Here is a 15,842-nt window from a genome sequence, read left to right on the forward strand (position 1 = left end):
GCGTGTTATAATGTGTTATGACACTGAGTGTCAAGTGAAGTGTTACCACGCGTTTTTACTTGGCGAAGAAGAGAGCACAATCTATTCAAGGAGGAACGATATTAGATCTCTTATATAGTGCCAGAAACTATACAGTGAACTAAGTGCAATGTACAATACAGTAAAGTCAATGACATGGCTTGACACAGTCCTTTTCACTCTGATTATTACACTTAGCTTGTTAGGAGGCCAAGGAGGCCATCAAATTAGCCCTGGCACTGATTACAAGAGGGATGGAACAGAGGTGAACCTACAGTGAGGTGGACACACTCCTGTGTCATATGTAACCTACATACTACTGTATACAGTAAGTTGGAGGCCCATGCATGTAACTGTAAATGTAACTGTAAATAACAACCAGATTTTTAACTAAATATATCAATGCTTTATAATGCAAATTGAATATGGCCATTGAAATTGAAATTGTAAGTGTATTGGTGAGAATAGAGGTGTACACGAATGTCATGTCTGTTCAGGTCCCTTTTGTTATAAATTGCTCTAGCTGAAAGCTAAATGTAGATGTAAAATCAAGGCTATTCTTTGTTATTCATTATGCCAGTTCAATCCTTCAGCAATGGCAATCATACATAAAAACAATTGTATACGTCATTTTATTCACTGAATATATTCAAAGTTACATTAGTTCAGAAAATGTACCAATAATTATGTGGAAACAATTTCTCAGTCATCTTTGTCACAGTCCTCTCATAACTGTCATGATTAAAATACAGTATATACTTATCTACAGTATGTCTGTTGACATAAATTCATGTTAATGTTTATCTGCTATTCTATGCTTTGTCTCATGTCTTTGAAGGGAATAATATTTTTTTAAAGGAGATCCCTGCCATTATCTAGTTTAATATTTCCACTGTGTAACTGAGACTGAGAAGGTAATTGCTTTCAAGTTCTTCTCTGTTGTGCTGATTTGATAGCAAATAACATGCTAATTTGTCACATTGACATGAAACTGATCAATTAATTTCAAATGCTATGAAGTTGATATTCATAAAATCAAATGTATTAGTCTTTGTTTCCCATCTTCATTCAGCTGAGCAGGTCATCAAAGCACGTGTTGAGTGCAACTATAAGTTTGCAACGTAATTTGTAAGCAATTTAGCAATACCTTTTTTCCCAACAAGTTTGTTTTTTACATGAAAATAAATCATCAACATCAATATTTACTTACAAAATTACTCAGCTTTGAAAAATAAATGGACATATTTTATTTGGTGGACGGTTTCACAGAACTAAATGCTCTAGGTAAGTTTTTGAACAAGGTATATAGCGTTGATCCACATGGATATAAAGTGATTATATGCATCATAGCCACTCTAAATGTGGTCCTCTTCTGTTTAAGCTGATGGTACTCTATAGCAGTATATAGCTTGTTTAGAATGCATTTATTCAACTACCATTTACAGAGTCCTGGACAAAGCAAATCTATCTAATCCCAGGTGGACATGTATAATATTTACTGTGGCCTACATCTTTAGACCAATATTTTTTGTTTTAGTTTAACTTATATACAATGTAAACATTCACTTTATACTGTAGAGATAACCACACATGACTTTTAGCCCGTTGTTGAAGAACTTAAATATTGTTTTGAATGGCAGATCGATGAGGTTGACGATTGAGGTCGTCGCACCAGTGGGTCTTCTTCAGAGTGGCTGAAAAAGACAGTTGAAGAAGAGGGAAAGATGGAGGGTGAGAGGGAGGGAGAGATATTTGATTATTGATCAGAATACAGAGTTTCAGATCATGAGAAGACACGATGAGGGCATTCATTTAGTAGAAACATTCTACTGTATTGCCCATAAGCTTTCATTAGCTGAGCTCCTGTTGCAAAACGTAAGTATTCCTATGGGTATATACACAGTATGTCGTCAGCCATGCAAAATAGATGCAGCTATGTTTGTCCGCTAAACTCCACTATACAGATATCAGGTCTTGCTGTCTCTATGGTAGCAGTGCAACCACACCGTGTTGAATACCCTGTTTACGCAATGGGGAGGGGGGTGAAACTGAATGGAGGAGGAGGACTGAGACTGAACCTACCAATTGGAAGTTATTGAGGAGGTGATCTACGCTGACGTCATCATAGCTCTCTTGAAACGAGGGCTCACTTCTGGATTCTTCTTGCATGGGAGGGTCTTCTTGACTGAAAAGAGAAGAAGGGGACATTGTACTTCTGTCATACTGGGGAAAGACCCTGCGAACATGCACATCCTGACACACACACACTCGCAAACACACCACACACACTCGCAAACACACCACACACACACACACACACACACACACACACACACACACACACACACACACACACACACACACACACACACACACACACACACACACACACACACACACACACACACACACACACACACACACACACACACACACACACACACACACACACACACAATCTATTATTGTGCTTGTTCCCACCTTCTCTTTCCTGTCAGAACCGAGTTCAGATATTTCTTCACAGCCATCTGTTTGCGGAAGCGACTGTAGTTGTCTGTGAATATGGCATCTGAGTGGCGCTTCACTGGTACCTGGTCCTCCATCATGTCATCACTGTGACAAATTAACCACAACACATTTTAGTCCATCATTTTGAGACTTTTGCTAACCTTGTTATAACATACTCGACCTATCCAATAGGGTTATTTAAACCATAAGTAGATCACAATTTAGATGACAAATCTCTTACAATTACAACAAATTAGGTTATTAACAGTTTTCAAGGCAGATATGCTAATACAACATTGTTAGGGATATATCAAAAGGTTTTCACTGAGACTAAAATCACAGAGATAGGTTAGAGGAAGACAATTTTATGGAATAGATATTTCTGTCATGCTGTCATTCATGACTCTATAAATGATTTCAATAAACCTGAATGCTTCAGAAAATATGTTAATATCAAAGTTATCATACTGTTAAAATTGTTTCAATTTGAAAGGCGCTCCATTCGCGTTTAATAGGGAAACCAAACTCCGCGCGATGATCTGAACGAAAAGCATAAAATAGAGCCTACCTGACTCGCTTTCCGATCAAGGATTCCAGGTACCGCCGCGCCGATAGCTGTCCAAGAAGTTTGCTGTATCCACTAGTAAAGAGACCGTCTGCGTGTCTCGTAGGTCTGCCAACAGATTAAAACAGTTATTAGTCACCGTGTGTAGCAAAAATCTGAAACGGGGGTTTGTGTTCCAAAAGGCTATATTAGGGTAAAAATGTTTTTTGCCTATGTCAATTACTCTTAGACAATACAAAAATACAATTTGTTGTCATGAGACGGACAGACACTTTTAATTCGTTTTTTGTATCCTCTCTGGGTATGCTAACATCCAAGATTATATTGTAAGAAATTACCACGTTCCACTGATTATTCATGGCTTTCAACATAATATCCATTTAGGCCTACATGAAAGTAGCCTAGATGACAGAACATAAAACATGATTTCTCAGGACTTAAATATTATTGTTAGAAAGTCGTTTTGTACTAGGATATAGTCGATTAATTAATAAAAAAATTATCATCGTGTTTATTCATTAACCCCAAAGTAAGAATATGTTAGAACACTTGAACATTATGTAAGTTAGTATATCGTTGTAGTTCTTGAACTCTTTGGCAAAAGTAACTATTGATGCTCTTTTAGTCATGTCCTCTTGCACATAAATAATACATCTTTAAATGAGTAATAGCGGTATTATTCCTACCTCATAGATGCATATGGCAAACACTGAGTCCGGGAATATAGCACACTGCACAGGGCTATTAGAAAAAGGAGCTGGGAGCCGTTCCTTTGTAACATCGCTTTATACCTGTAAAGGGAGATATGGTTCTATTCACTACTGTTGCTTTCACATATCCTACATTATTATATTAAAACAACAACAACAAAATCCCGCTTGCCTCGTTATTCGCTACCACTTTACGCACAGGAAAAAAGTTTCCTCAAGACCATCTCTTTTCATGGTATTGTGAAGGAATAAGAGTAAACCACACGAGTAAACAAGTTTGCCGATTTTGCTAGCCAGTGCTACCAGAACTAAATTACGTTGAGAATGAAGACAAATGCGCAATTGCGCACGTATCCAGTTAGTTAGGACTTGGTTTCAACCTTTGTATGATCATTTGTTTATGTCCTCAAATACAATTGCCAATCACAAATCAATCTTATATTTGGAATCCATAACTCTTTCAATTTATGCTAGAAGATGGACACAATGACACAATGACTTCTAATGAATTCAAATATGTTTATGCTTGATTGCAGAGGTAAAAACACATTATAGCCTATGCAATTAGAATATGATGTGAAGCCTAACTGAAAATAATATCAAACAAATAGAATACTTATGTCAAACAAATAGCATCATTGGAAAAAAGTCTTACATTTCCCAAAATGATCCGCTGTTCTGCTCGGGTACCGACTGGGTGCTGTCCAAGGTCTTGAAACGCTTTGTGGCTGTATCTCCTGGAGAAGTCACGGAACACTGTTCAAAACCTCAGTTGCTTCTTCAACTGTCAGCGTCTCGTACTATACCTTCAACCCTTCCCTCGTTTTATACTTCTGAATACTTTTCGTCAAGCAGGAAGGCAGTCAGATGTGATCAAGGTTGTTACGTCATAAAAGTCCCATTGGGATTGATACGTTCGTCATTGGCTTGTTCGCATGCTTAGTCGAACCAGCACTATGGTACAATCTGATTTTGCTCATACAAAAATGACTTATTGCATATCATAGGTGTTGACTCAAATTATGTTATCCCTAGATGCTGTACCACCACATTGGTAGGCCTAATAGGGGTAAACACAGGCAGCCCAATTCTGATATTTGTTAAACTAATTGGTCTTTCGACCACTCACATCAGATATTTTTCAGAGCTGATCTGATTGGTCAAAAGACCAATTAGTGAAAAAAGATCCGAATTTGGCTGTCTTTGTAGCAGCCTAAGAGAAATAAACAGTAAAAATATATTTTTTCTATTTAGTAAGCAAAGTAAATATAGTATTATACACAATGTGACATCTTGGACTATAACTGCCTCTGAATGGTTGTAAAGTGTCTGTATGACAGACATGAAGAAAAACAAACTACAGTACATGAAACCATACATCCTCTTATCAGTTTCAGCACCAATATCTCATTCCCTTTCTCCTCTTCCACATCCTCTCTCCACCTCTCCCATCTCATCATCTTTTTTCTCTATATCACTCTATCCATCTCCTAACCACCCTTAGTCCCACCGCTACCTATTGTCTCCCACAATATAAGGACATTAAACGTTGACATTCCCTTACTCAATGCAGATGAAAGGCTCAGTTGATACAGATGTCAGATGCTCTCATGGAATATACACGTGTGTGAGTATAGGCCCACTTCCATTTCACCAGAACAAATCACATACAAGTCCCATCATCTCCTCATTAGGTTTGACTAGATAAAGATTCACACAGATGTTCTGATTTTAGAGATTGCAGAGTTGTTGAACAGAGTTGTTCCCAGAGAGAATGAATATTATAGATTTTGGAATCTTATTGTTAGTCTGGTAGATGCAAGACTGGATGGCTGTTGTGCTGGAATGTTGGTGGTTCCATGGGAAAATAGATCAATCCATGTAGAACACATCTCAAGACTCAAGTACTGACCAATGTGTTTTCATAATCCATCATTTGTTTGACACTCTGGTTCATTTGAGTGATATGCTTCAGGATTGAACCACATTGTTGTATTTCAGCATCTGGATTCAGTATCATCATTGGACTCTAATTCAGCTGTACTGATTCTCAGCGTTGGGTCTCATTGAATGCATCTCATATCTCCAAGACTGGGTGGTTGTAATAGCCCTATCTCAACCAGGAGCCTCTGGAAACCTAATCACAATTGTAATGTAATCATGCGAAACATAAAGTTGATTAGGGACAAAGGACTGGGAAACATGCTCATTTAATTGACAGTGAGGATTTGAAACAGAGTCTGGAAAGGACTCCTTATACAGGAAATGTATGTATTATTTTGAAGGAATGTGCAGAATTGACAAGTTTTTATGTATGCGCCAGTTAAAAGATCCACAGAAAACTACAACATTGATGAAACCATAATTTTGATGTGATGATGCACAGCCTTTTAAATTCCTCTAGATTAGAAGTTAACTCTCAGCCATTCAGCAATAACGCCAGTCAGCATCACGTCACATCCTTATGACCCTGGGACTGAACACCTCCCTCTGGAACTGGATCCTGGACTTCCTTACGGGCTGACCCTAGGTGATGAAGGTAGGCAACATCACCTTCGCCACGCGAACCCTCAACACGGGGGCCCCACAGGGGTGTGTGCTTAGTCCTCTCCACCACGCATGACTCCAACACCCTCGGGGGGGTGGAATCACTGCTTGGTATGGCAATTGTACCGCCCTTGATCGCATGACACTACAGAGGGTGGTGCAGACAGTACATCACTGGGGCCGAGCTCCCTGCCATCAGGCGGTGTGAGAGGAAGGCCCGTTAGATACTCCAGCTACCCAGGCCATAGACTGTTCTCTCTGCTTCCGCAAGGCAAACGGTACCGGTACATCTAGTCTGACACCATCAGGCTCCGGAACAGCTTCTATCCCCATGCCATAACACTACTAAATAGCTAACTAAATAGGCAACATTTTGGCTACATGGACTACCTGAGTTGACCTTTGTATTTTATTCTTATTTTTGCATTGTCTTTATGCACACTCACAGGGCCCTAACACACACACTGATACTGCAACCCACATGCAAACACTCAGTCCATAATTTAATAATATTATGTGTGTGTGTGATTAAATGATGGAGTGAGTGTTTGTACGTGTGTTGTAGTGTCAGTGTGCGTTATACTGACTCTACACACACACACACATACACTCACATACAATCAAAATATACACTGCTGCTTTGATTTGATTTGATTTGATACTCTGTTTATCATACTGTATATCCTGATACCTAGCCACCTTACCCCTATACATATCTACCTCTATCACTCCAGTATCCCTACACACAGTAAATATGGTACTGGAACTGACCCTGTATGCTTACTTACTTTATCGTGCTCTTCTTATTTCTTATTTTCATATCGTGTTGTTTTTGTTCAACCTTGTTATTTTTAGTATTACATTGTTATTGATTACTGCATTGTTGGGGTTAGAGCTTGCAAGAAAGGCATTTCACTGTACTTGTGCATGTGACATTAAAACCTGAAACTTGAAATGGAAACTTGAATACCATTATACATTATGGAAGCAATAAGTTAATCCTCCATCACGCTTCAATACCTAATGGACAGAATACGCAACAGAAATACCTGGCCCTGAGTCGGATGCAGGGGAATACCCCAGCTTGTTAGAGCCTATTGTGGTTTAGATTATCTGTCCACTGAACACTGGAGATGTGTATGTTACCAAATTGGCACTGACAGACTGATTTACGGGCCAGGGTCTAATATGACAGACATGGCCTTCATGGTGAGTCAGTTTTATGTAGTTTGCTTGAGGAACTCACGACCCAGTCGATGACCTTATCACCAGTCTCATGGGTTCCCTCACCAGGTTAAAGGTCCACCTGGATCTTATGAGTATTGGATCATCACTAGGGTAGCCTAGTGGTTAGAGCGTTGGACTAGTAACCGGAACGACAGATTTGAACCGACAAGGTACAAATCTGTCGTTCTGCCCCTGAACAGGCAGTTAACCCACTGTTCCTAGGCCGTCATTGAAAATAAGAATTTGTTCTTAACTGACTTGCCTAGTTAAATAAAGGTACAATTAAAAATAGGGCAGGGGTACTCAACTCTTACCCTATGAGGTCTGTAGCCTGCTGGTTTTCTGTTCTACCTTACAATGAAATGCACACACCTGGAGTCCCAGGTCTAGAGGGGAACAATGAAAAATTGCAGTGGAACTGGCTTTGAGGTCCAGAGTTGAGTTTGAGGGTTATAGAGGAAATTAGATGGCAAAACTAGGTCCAATAAATCAAAACTGAGGAAGAGGATTTTCTTCAGAGTGGAGACCATGAACAGTAAGTGTCATCTTCCCTTTCACTGGCAAACCAAGTGTCATGCCCTGACCTTAGATATCTCTGTTTTTCTATATATTTTGGTTAGGTCAGGGTGTGACTCGGGTGGGTACTCTAGTTTTTGTATGTCTAGGGGTTTTTGTATGTCTATGTTGTATGTCTATATAGTTCCCAATCAGAGACAGCTGTTTATCGTTGTCTCTGATTGGGGATCATATTTTGGTAGTCTTTTTCCTCATTTGTGTTGTGGGATCAGTAGTTTCATGTTTCGTTTGGTTGTTTGTTGTTTTGTTCAGTGAGTTTCGATTTATTAAAATGATGTGGAACTCTACTCACGCTGCGCCTTGGTCCGATCCTTACAACGATCGTGACAGAAGATCTCACCACCAACGGACCAAGCAGCGTGTTCAAGAGGAGCAGGGATCCTGGGCCCGGGAGAAAAGTGAGTGGAGGACATCGTAGACCTGGGAGGAGGTAATGGCAGGGTACAAGACCCTGCCATGGAAGCAGGAGGAGGCAGCGAAAGAGGAACGGCGACGATACGAGGGGATACGGCTCGAGAGGCAGCTCCAAAAACATTTTTGGGGGAGGCACACGGGGAGATTGGCGGAGTCAGGGTTTAGACCTGAGCCAACTCCCTGTGCTTACTGTGGGGAGCGTGTGACTGGTCAGGCACCGTGTTATGAAGTGATGTGCACGGTGTCTCCAGTGCGCATTCATAGACCAGTGCGCTCTATTCCAGCTCCCCGCATTTGCCGTGCTAGAGTGGGCATCCAGCCAGGACGGGTTGTGCCGGCACAGCGCTCCTGGTCTCCAGTACACCTCTTCAGACCAGGATATCCTGCACCGGCTTTACGCGCTGTATCCCCAGTGCGTCTTCACAGCCCAGTGCGTCCTGTGCCAGCGTCTCGCACTTATTGAGCTAAAGTGAGCATCCAGCCAGGACGCATTGTGCCAGCTCCACGCTCCAGACCTCCAGTGCGCCTCCACAGTCCAGTACGTCCTGTGCCTCTTCCTTGCACTAGCCCTGAGGTACGTGTCACCAGCCCAGTACCGCCAGTACCGGTCCCACTCATCAGGCCTCCAGTGCGCCTCCACAGTCCAGTACGTCCTGTAACTTTTCCTCGCACTCGCCCTGAGATGTGTGTCACCAGGCCAGTACCACCAGTGCCGACACCACGCATCAGGCCTCCAGTGCGCCTCCACAGTCCAGTACGTCCTGTGCCTCCTCCCCGCACTCGCCCTGAGGTGCGTGTCTTCAGCCCGATGCCATCTGTACCGGTCCCACGCATCAGGCCTCCAGTGCACCTCCACAGTCCAGAGCTTCCGGCGACAGTTCCCAGTTCAGAGCTTCCGGCGACAGTTTTCAGTCCGGAACCTCCAACGACAGTCCACAGTCCGGAACCTCCAATGACGGTCCACAGTCCGGAACCTGATACGACGGTCCACAGTCCGGAACCTCCAGCGACGGTCCCCAGTCCGGGGTCTTCAGCGACGGGCTGCAGTCCAGAGCCTCCAGCGATGATCCACAGTCCGGTTCCACAAAAGCGGAGGGATCAGTGTAAGGAGGGGGGGCTGCGTCCAGAACCGGAGCCGCCACCGAGGGTAGATGCCCACCCGGACCCTCCCCTATAGGTCAGGCCTGGAGTCGCACCTTTGGGGGGGGGGGGGCTGTCACGCCCTGACCTTAGATATCTCTGTTTTTCTATATATTTTGGTTAGGTCAGGGTGTGACTAGGGTGGTTACTTTAGTTTTTGTATGTTTATTTTGGCCTGATATGGTTCCCAATCAGAGACAGCTGTTTATCGTTGTCTCTGATTGGGGATCATATTTAGGTAGCCATTTTCCTAATTTGTGTTGTGGGATCTTGTCTATGTATACAGGGTAGTTGCCTTAGTGCACATCAGTAGCTTCACGTTTCATTTGATTGTTTGTTGTTTTGTTCAGTGAGTTTCGATTCATTAAAATGATGTGGAACTCTACTCATGCTGCTCCTTGGTCCGATCCTTACAACGATCGTGACACCAAAGGCAAATTGAACATGGAAATTGGACATTTACAAATATAGATCATAGGTATGTTCTAAATTACTTTGTTTTATTTAAAGAAACAATCCCCATTTCATTCAAGATCTCAACTTTGATAAGCTACTGATATGGAAAAATATTGAATTTAGGCAATACAAAACCATAACTTTGATCTTAAGTTTCCAAATGGGCCCAAATACAACACACACTGTAGGCTGGGGGTACACCTTATTTTGGGCCCCTGGGGGACCTGTAATCACAGTCCTGTTGTAGGTTGAAATCCCTGTAATGGATCAATTAAGCAAACATCTCTTCATAGCATCCTAACTAATTCTGTAAATACATTTGTGTCTCAAGCCACATGGAAGACATTAATGCCCAGTAATGGTCTCAGTGCTTCATTTGTCCAGTAATCAAAGTCACAAACCACCCTACAACGCCCCTGGGATCTTAAGTCATCAGATCCAATCACATTACATCTTTGTCTTTCTGGGCTGATCTCAGAGGTAGAGCCATGTTTTGCATTTCCTTCGATACTAACAAGATAAATAGTGTATTTAAGGCATGTCATTCAACTCTCTGAGGAGTTGGTTCTCTGGATATTGTCTATCTGTGACAGTCAGAGAGCAGGAGAGTGTTCACAGGTAAAATTCTTTCATGCATTTGTCAAAAGAATTGTACAGTAGAATTGAATATGAATATATTTTCTGGTTGTTCCAGATACACATGACAGATTTTACTGCTACACAAGAACAGTTGCATTCAGAGGAAGTACTTATGGGGAAGGAATTCTTATCACAGACGTTGAGAGATATTTCACAAATATTTTTGTAAAAATGCTTTCTTAAGGTGTCAATTTTGCCCTGCCCTAGACAGACATCTTGAGAGCAGTCAGAGGTGAGTGAGTACTACAATATAAAAAATTATCAAGTTCAATAACAGGTGTGAAGGCACACTCTGTTTTGTGATGTACCTCGGGACAAACAGGAATATTGGCAGAGAGAAAAACCTAGTTTAGCGGGCACACAGGGGGATGGAATAGTCCCCTAAATACCTCTATTAAACTCATATTGTTTTGACACATCCATCTCTAGTCCCTATGTCACCTGGATTCGTGAGCAGCAATGACAATGAAAAATGGAGAAAAATGGAAGAAAATCTGGACATGGCCTATATCAAAGAGTTCTGCATGTTTACACCTGGCTTTGTCCTATTGCATCCCAGACAGTAAATCATTCGGGGATTAGATACTTTTTGCATTGCAATTTCTTATAATAAATAGGCCTACTTATTGTCCAGCAAAAGAGGTTTCATATAACTTTCCCATTCTCTCTGTCTACAATGTATCTTATTACTGAATATATGAATATGTAAATGTTACCACTTGACACGTGTGCTTTCCAACTTCCTACTTGATTGGTTGATCAAGTGAGGTGAAGATTCTGAGGACAGCAAGATGTCAGAGCACTTGCGAAAAACGGATGTGTATTCTTATTTTAGGGGTTGCTTTAAGTTGTTTTTATGTTGACAATGCTGAATACGTGGTACCCAAGTAAGAGCCCTATAAAGAAAACACAATGATTCCGAGACAAGGGACAAAAAGGGACTTATTTTCAGGTTCGTGCCTGTGCCACGCCAGCCAGCTATCGAGACAGTGCATGACAGTATGCTAATCTAAACATGGTTGCCATACTAGTTAGCCAGACACAAACATGCAACATTAAACGCTATGCTATGTGTATTTGAAGATTACGAAATGTATCCAGATTATATTAACAAACTCCTAGTAGCTAACATGTTGGCTGGCTAAATTATGGTGATGACCACAGTCACAGACAGTAACTTTGCTAGCTAAAGTCGCTACTGTTAAGTTACTATTTGTTCAAGCCAACGGCTAGCTGTGAAGTTAGCTATCAGTAGCTGTTAAAGCTGGCTAACTAGATAGCTAGTTACTTGTCTGCCGTTCTACCTAGCTAGCAGTTTATTTGTCTGCACTATAAGCAATTCACAATGATCTGCGGGGCTAGCATGTTGTTATTTAATTTTGAACACTAAGTCTCTGGTCTCATTGTATTTTCTAGGTATTTCACACCATTTTATGTGAAGTTTAACAGGATATCTCTAAGTGAAATATACTGTCAGTCATTCTCTCCTTCTGCGTCGCTCAGAAATAACGCTGATATCTGAAACTCATGTCGAACGACTATGAAGAGCGAGCCACAATGATAGCCGCAGTGGAATTGCAGTAATTTGTCCCGTTTGGCGTATTCAGTACGCCAAACGTATTAACCACCCGAACGATGTAAATCTGCAGCTGCAAGCCTCTAAGCTCAGGTCCTCAGACACATGGTCCCCTCCAGGATGTCACTTCCGCAGAAGTTGAGGGTGGGTCTGTTGTGTGGTGGTTCCTTTTGATACAGACAACAGTCACTATTGTGTGGATGTTTACAGGAGTGTTGGTTGCTGAGAAAGGGTTCCAGTGTGGACAGTGATGAGGATGAGGAGGAGCTCTATGCAGCAGGAAACATGGTCATAGGGAGCAGAGGGAACAAGAGTCAAGCTTCCCATGTTTACAAGGCTTTCACTGTGGGCAGTCTAGTACTACAGGTAATTGAACTAAACATGTCATATTGAGCATACACTGAGTTTACTAAACATTAGGAACACACCTTCCTAGTATTGAGTTCAAATCAAATTGTATTAGTCACATGTGCCGAATACAACAGGTGTTGATTTCATTTTGTGTAGACATTACAGTGAAATGCTTACTTATGAGCCCCTAACAACAGTGCAGTTAAAAAAATATGGATAAGAATAAGAGATAAAAGTAACAAGAAACTAAAGAGCAGCAGTAAAAAAATAAGAATATATACAGGGGGGTGCCGGTACAGAGTAAATGTGCGGGGGCACCGGTTAGTTGAGGTAATATGTACATGTAGGTAGAGTTCTTAAAGTTACTATGCATAGATGACAAGAGAGTGGGGGTGGGGGGGCAATGCAAATAGTCTGGGTAGCCATTTGATTAGATGTTCAGGAGTATTATGGCTTGGGGTAGAAGCCTCTTGGACCTAGACTTGGCGCTCAGGTACCGCTTGCCATGCGGTAGCCGAGAGAACAGTCTATGACTAGGGTGGCTGGAGTCTTTGACAATCTTTAGGGCCTTCCTCTGACACCGCCTGGTATAGAGGTCCTGGATGGCAGGAAGCTTATGTGCTGGGCCGTTCACAGTACCCTCTGTAGTGCCTTGTGGTCGAGGCCGAGCAGTTGCCATACCAGGCAGTGATGCAACCATGCCAAATCTCCTGAGGGGGAATAGGTTAGTTTGTTGGTGATGTGGACACCAATACTCAACTTTCTCCACTTCAGCCCTGTCGATGAGAATGGGGGCGTGCTCGGTGATCATTTTCCTGTAGTCCACAATCACCTGCTTTGTCTTGATCACGTTGAGGGAGAGGTTGTTGTCCTGGCACCACATGGCCGTGTCTCTGACCTCCTCCCTATAGGCTGTCTCATGTTGTCGGTGATCAGGCCTACCACAGTTGTCATCGGCAAATCTAATGATGATATTGGAGTCATGCCTGGCCGTGCAGTCATGAGTGAACAGGGAGTACAGGAGGGGGCTGAGCACGAACCCCCGAGGGGCCCCTGTGTTGAGGATCAGTGTGGCGGATGTGTTGTTACCTACCCTTACCACCTGGGGGTGGTCCGTCAGGAATTCCAGAATCCAGTTGCAGAGGGAGGTGTTTAGTCCTGGGGTCCTTAGCTTATTGATGAGCTTTGAGGGCTCTATGATGTTGAACGCTGAGATGGTATGTAAACAGCTATGGAGAATACAGATGAGACGTTGAATAGCATTCTCACAAATCAAAATCAAATCAAATCAAATCAAATTTTATTTGTCACATACACATGGTTAGCAGATGTTAATGCGAGTGTAGCGAAATGCTTGTGCTTCTAGTTCCGACAATGCAGTGATAACCAACAAGTAATCTAACTAACAATTCCAAAACTACTGTCTTATACACAGTGTAAGGGGATAAGGAACATGTACATAAGGATATATGAATGAGTGATGGTACAGAGCAGCATACAGTAGATGGTATCGAGTACAGTATATACATATGAGATGAGTGTGTAGACAAAGTAAACAAAGTGGCATAGTTAAAGTGGCTAGTGATACATGTGTTACATAAGGATGCAGTCGATGTTGTAGAGTACAGTATATACATATGCATATGAGATGAATAATGTAGGGTAAGTAACATTATATAAGGTAGCATTGTTTAAAGTGGCTAGTGATATATTTACATCATTTCCATCAATTCCCATTATTAAAATGGCTGGAGTTGGGTCAGTGTCAATGACAGTGTGTTGGCAGCAGCCACTCAATGTTAGTGGTGGCTATTTAACAGTCTGATGGCCTTGAGATAGAAGCTGTTTTTCAGTCTCTCGGTCCCAGCTTTGATGCACCTGTACTGACCTCGCCTTCTGGATGATAGCGGGGTGAACAGGTAGTGGTTCGGGTGGTTGATGTCCTTGATGATCTTTATGGCCTTCCTGTAACAACGGGTGGTGTAGGTGTCCTGGAGGGCAGGTAGTTTGCCCCCGGTGATGCGTTGTGCAGTCCTCACTACCCTCTGGAGAGCCTTACGGTTGAGGGCGGAGCAGTTGCCGTACCAGGCGGTGATACAGCCCGCCAGGATGCTCTCGATTGTGCATCTGTAGAAGTTTGTGAGTGCTTTTGGTGACAAGCCGAATTTCTTCAGCCTCCTGAGGTTGAATAGGCGCTGCTGCGCCTTCTTCACGACGCTGTCAGTGTGAGTGGACAATTCAGTTTGTCTGTGATGTGTATGCCGAGGAACTTAAAACTAGCTACCCTCTCCACTACTGTTCCATCGATGTGGATAGGGGGTGTTCCCTCTGCTGTTTCCTGAAGTCCACAATCATCTCCTTAGTTTTGTTGACGTTGAGTGTGAGGTTATTTTCCTGACACCACACTCCAAGGGCCCTCACCTCCTCCCTGTAGGCCGTCTCGTCGTTGTTGGTAATCAAGCCTACCACTGTTGTGTCGTCCGCAAACTTGATGATTGAGTTGGAGGCGTGCGTGGCCACGCAGTCGTGGGTGAACAGGGAGTACAGGAGAGGGCTCAGAACGCACCCTTGTGGGGCCCCGTGTTGAGGATCAGCGGGGAGGAGATGTTGTTGCCTACCCTCACCACCTGGGGGCGGCCCGTCAGGAAGTCCAGTACCCAGTTGCACAGGGCGGGGTCGAGACCCAGGGTCTCGAGCTTGATGACGAGCTTGGAGGGTACTATGGTGTTGAATGCCGAGCTGTAGTCGATGAACAGCATTCTCACATAGGTATTCCTCTTGTCCAGGTGGGTTATGGCAGTGTGCAGTGTGGTTGAGATTGCATCGTCTGTGGACCTATTTGGGCGGTAAGCAAATTGGAGTGGGTCTAGGGTGTCAGGTAGGGTGGAGGTGATATGGTCCTTGACTAGTCTCTCAAAGCACTTCATGATGACGGAAGTGAGTGCTACGGGGCGGTAGTCGTTTAGCTCAGTTACCTTAGCTTTCTTGGGAACAGGAACAATGGTGGCCCTCTTGAAGCATGTGGGAACAGCAGACTGGTATAGGGATTGATTGAATATGTCCGTAAACACACCGGCCAGCTGGTCTGCGCATGCTCGGAGGGCGCGGCTGGGGA

General features: G+C 42.9%; 2 protein-coding genes across 32 annotated transcripts in view; one reads left to right on the forward strand and one right to left on the reverse strand.

The window, feature by feature from the left end:
* Positions 1 to 631: 631 nt before the first annotated feature.
* Positions 632 to 4,622, reverse strand: LOC124040731 (vasoactive intestinal peptide). Its single transcript, XM_046357819.1, has 6 exons — positions 4,457 to 4,622; positions 3,778 to 3,882; positions 3,095 to 3,199; positions 2,500 to 2,631; positions 2,101 to 2,203; positions 632 to 1,712 (listed from the first exon to the last, which is right to left on the reverse strand). Coding segments are annotated over exons 1-6 (456 nt in total). The 5' UTR covers positions 4,459 to 4,622; the 3' UTR covers positions 632 to 1,703.
* Positions 4,623 to 11,569: 6,947 nt separating this feature from the next.
* anapc1 (anaphase promoting complex subunit 1) overlaps positions 11,570 to 15,842 on the forward strand; it is a 74,705-nt gene continuing 70,432 nt past the window's right edge. For 25 of the 31 annotated variants that reach the window (XR_006839871.1, XR_006839878.1, XR_006839858.1 and 22 more), the window contains exons 1-2: positions 11,572 to 11,752; positions 12,587 to 12,742. The gene's annotated coding sequence lies outside the window, so the exon portion shown is untranslated. Of the gene's footprint in view, positions 11,753 to 12,586; positions 12,743 to 15,842 lie in introns of all 31 variants that reach the window. The other 6 variants (XR_006839876.1, XR_006839872.1, XR_006839880.1 and 3 more) reach the window with 3 other exon arrangements.

The sequence above is a fragment of the Oncorhynchus gorbuscha genome, linkage group LG08, assembly GCF_021184085.1.
Source record: "Oncorhynchus gorbuscha isolate QuinsamMale2020 ecotype Even-year linkage group LG08, OgorEven_v1.0, whole genome shotgun sequence".
Classification (NCBI taxonomy): Eukaryota; Metazoa; Chordata; class Actinopteri; order Salmoniformes; family Salmonidae; genus Oncorhynchus; species Oncorhynchus gorbuscha.

Coding starts and splice junctions, on each gene's coding strand:
- LOC124040731 (XM_046357819.1), bottom strand. Junction 3,200..3,777: donor TTGCCATATGCATCTATGAG/GTAGGAATAATA, acceptor ATCTGTTGGCAG/ACCTACGAGACACGCAGACG. Junction 2,204..2,499: donor GTTCTGACAGGAAAGAGAAG/GTGGGAACAAGC, acceptor TTCTCTTTTCAG/TCAAGAAGACCCTCCCATGC.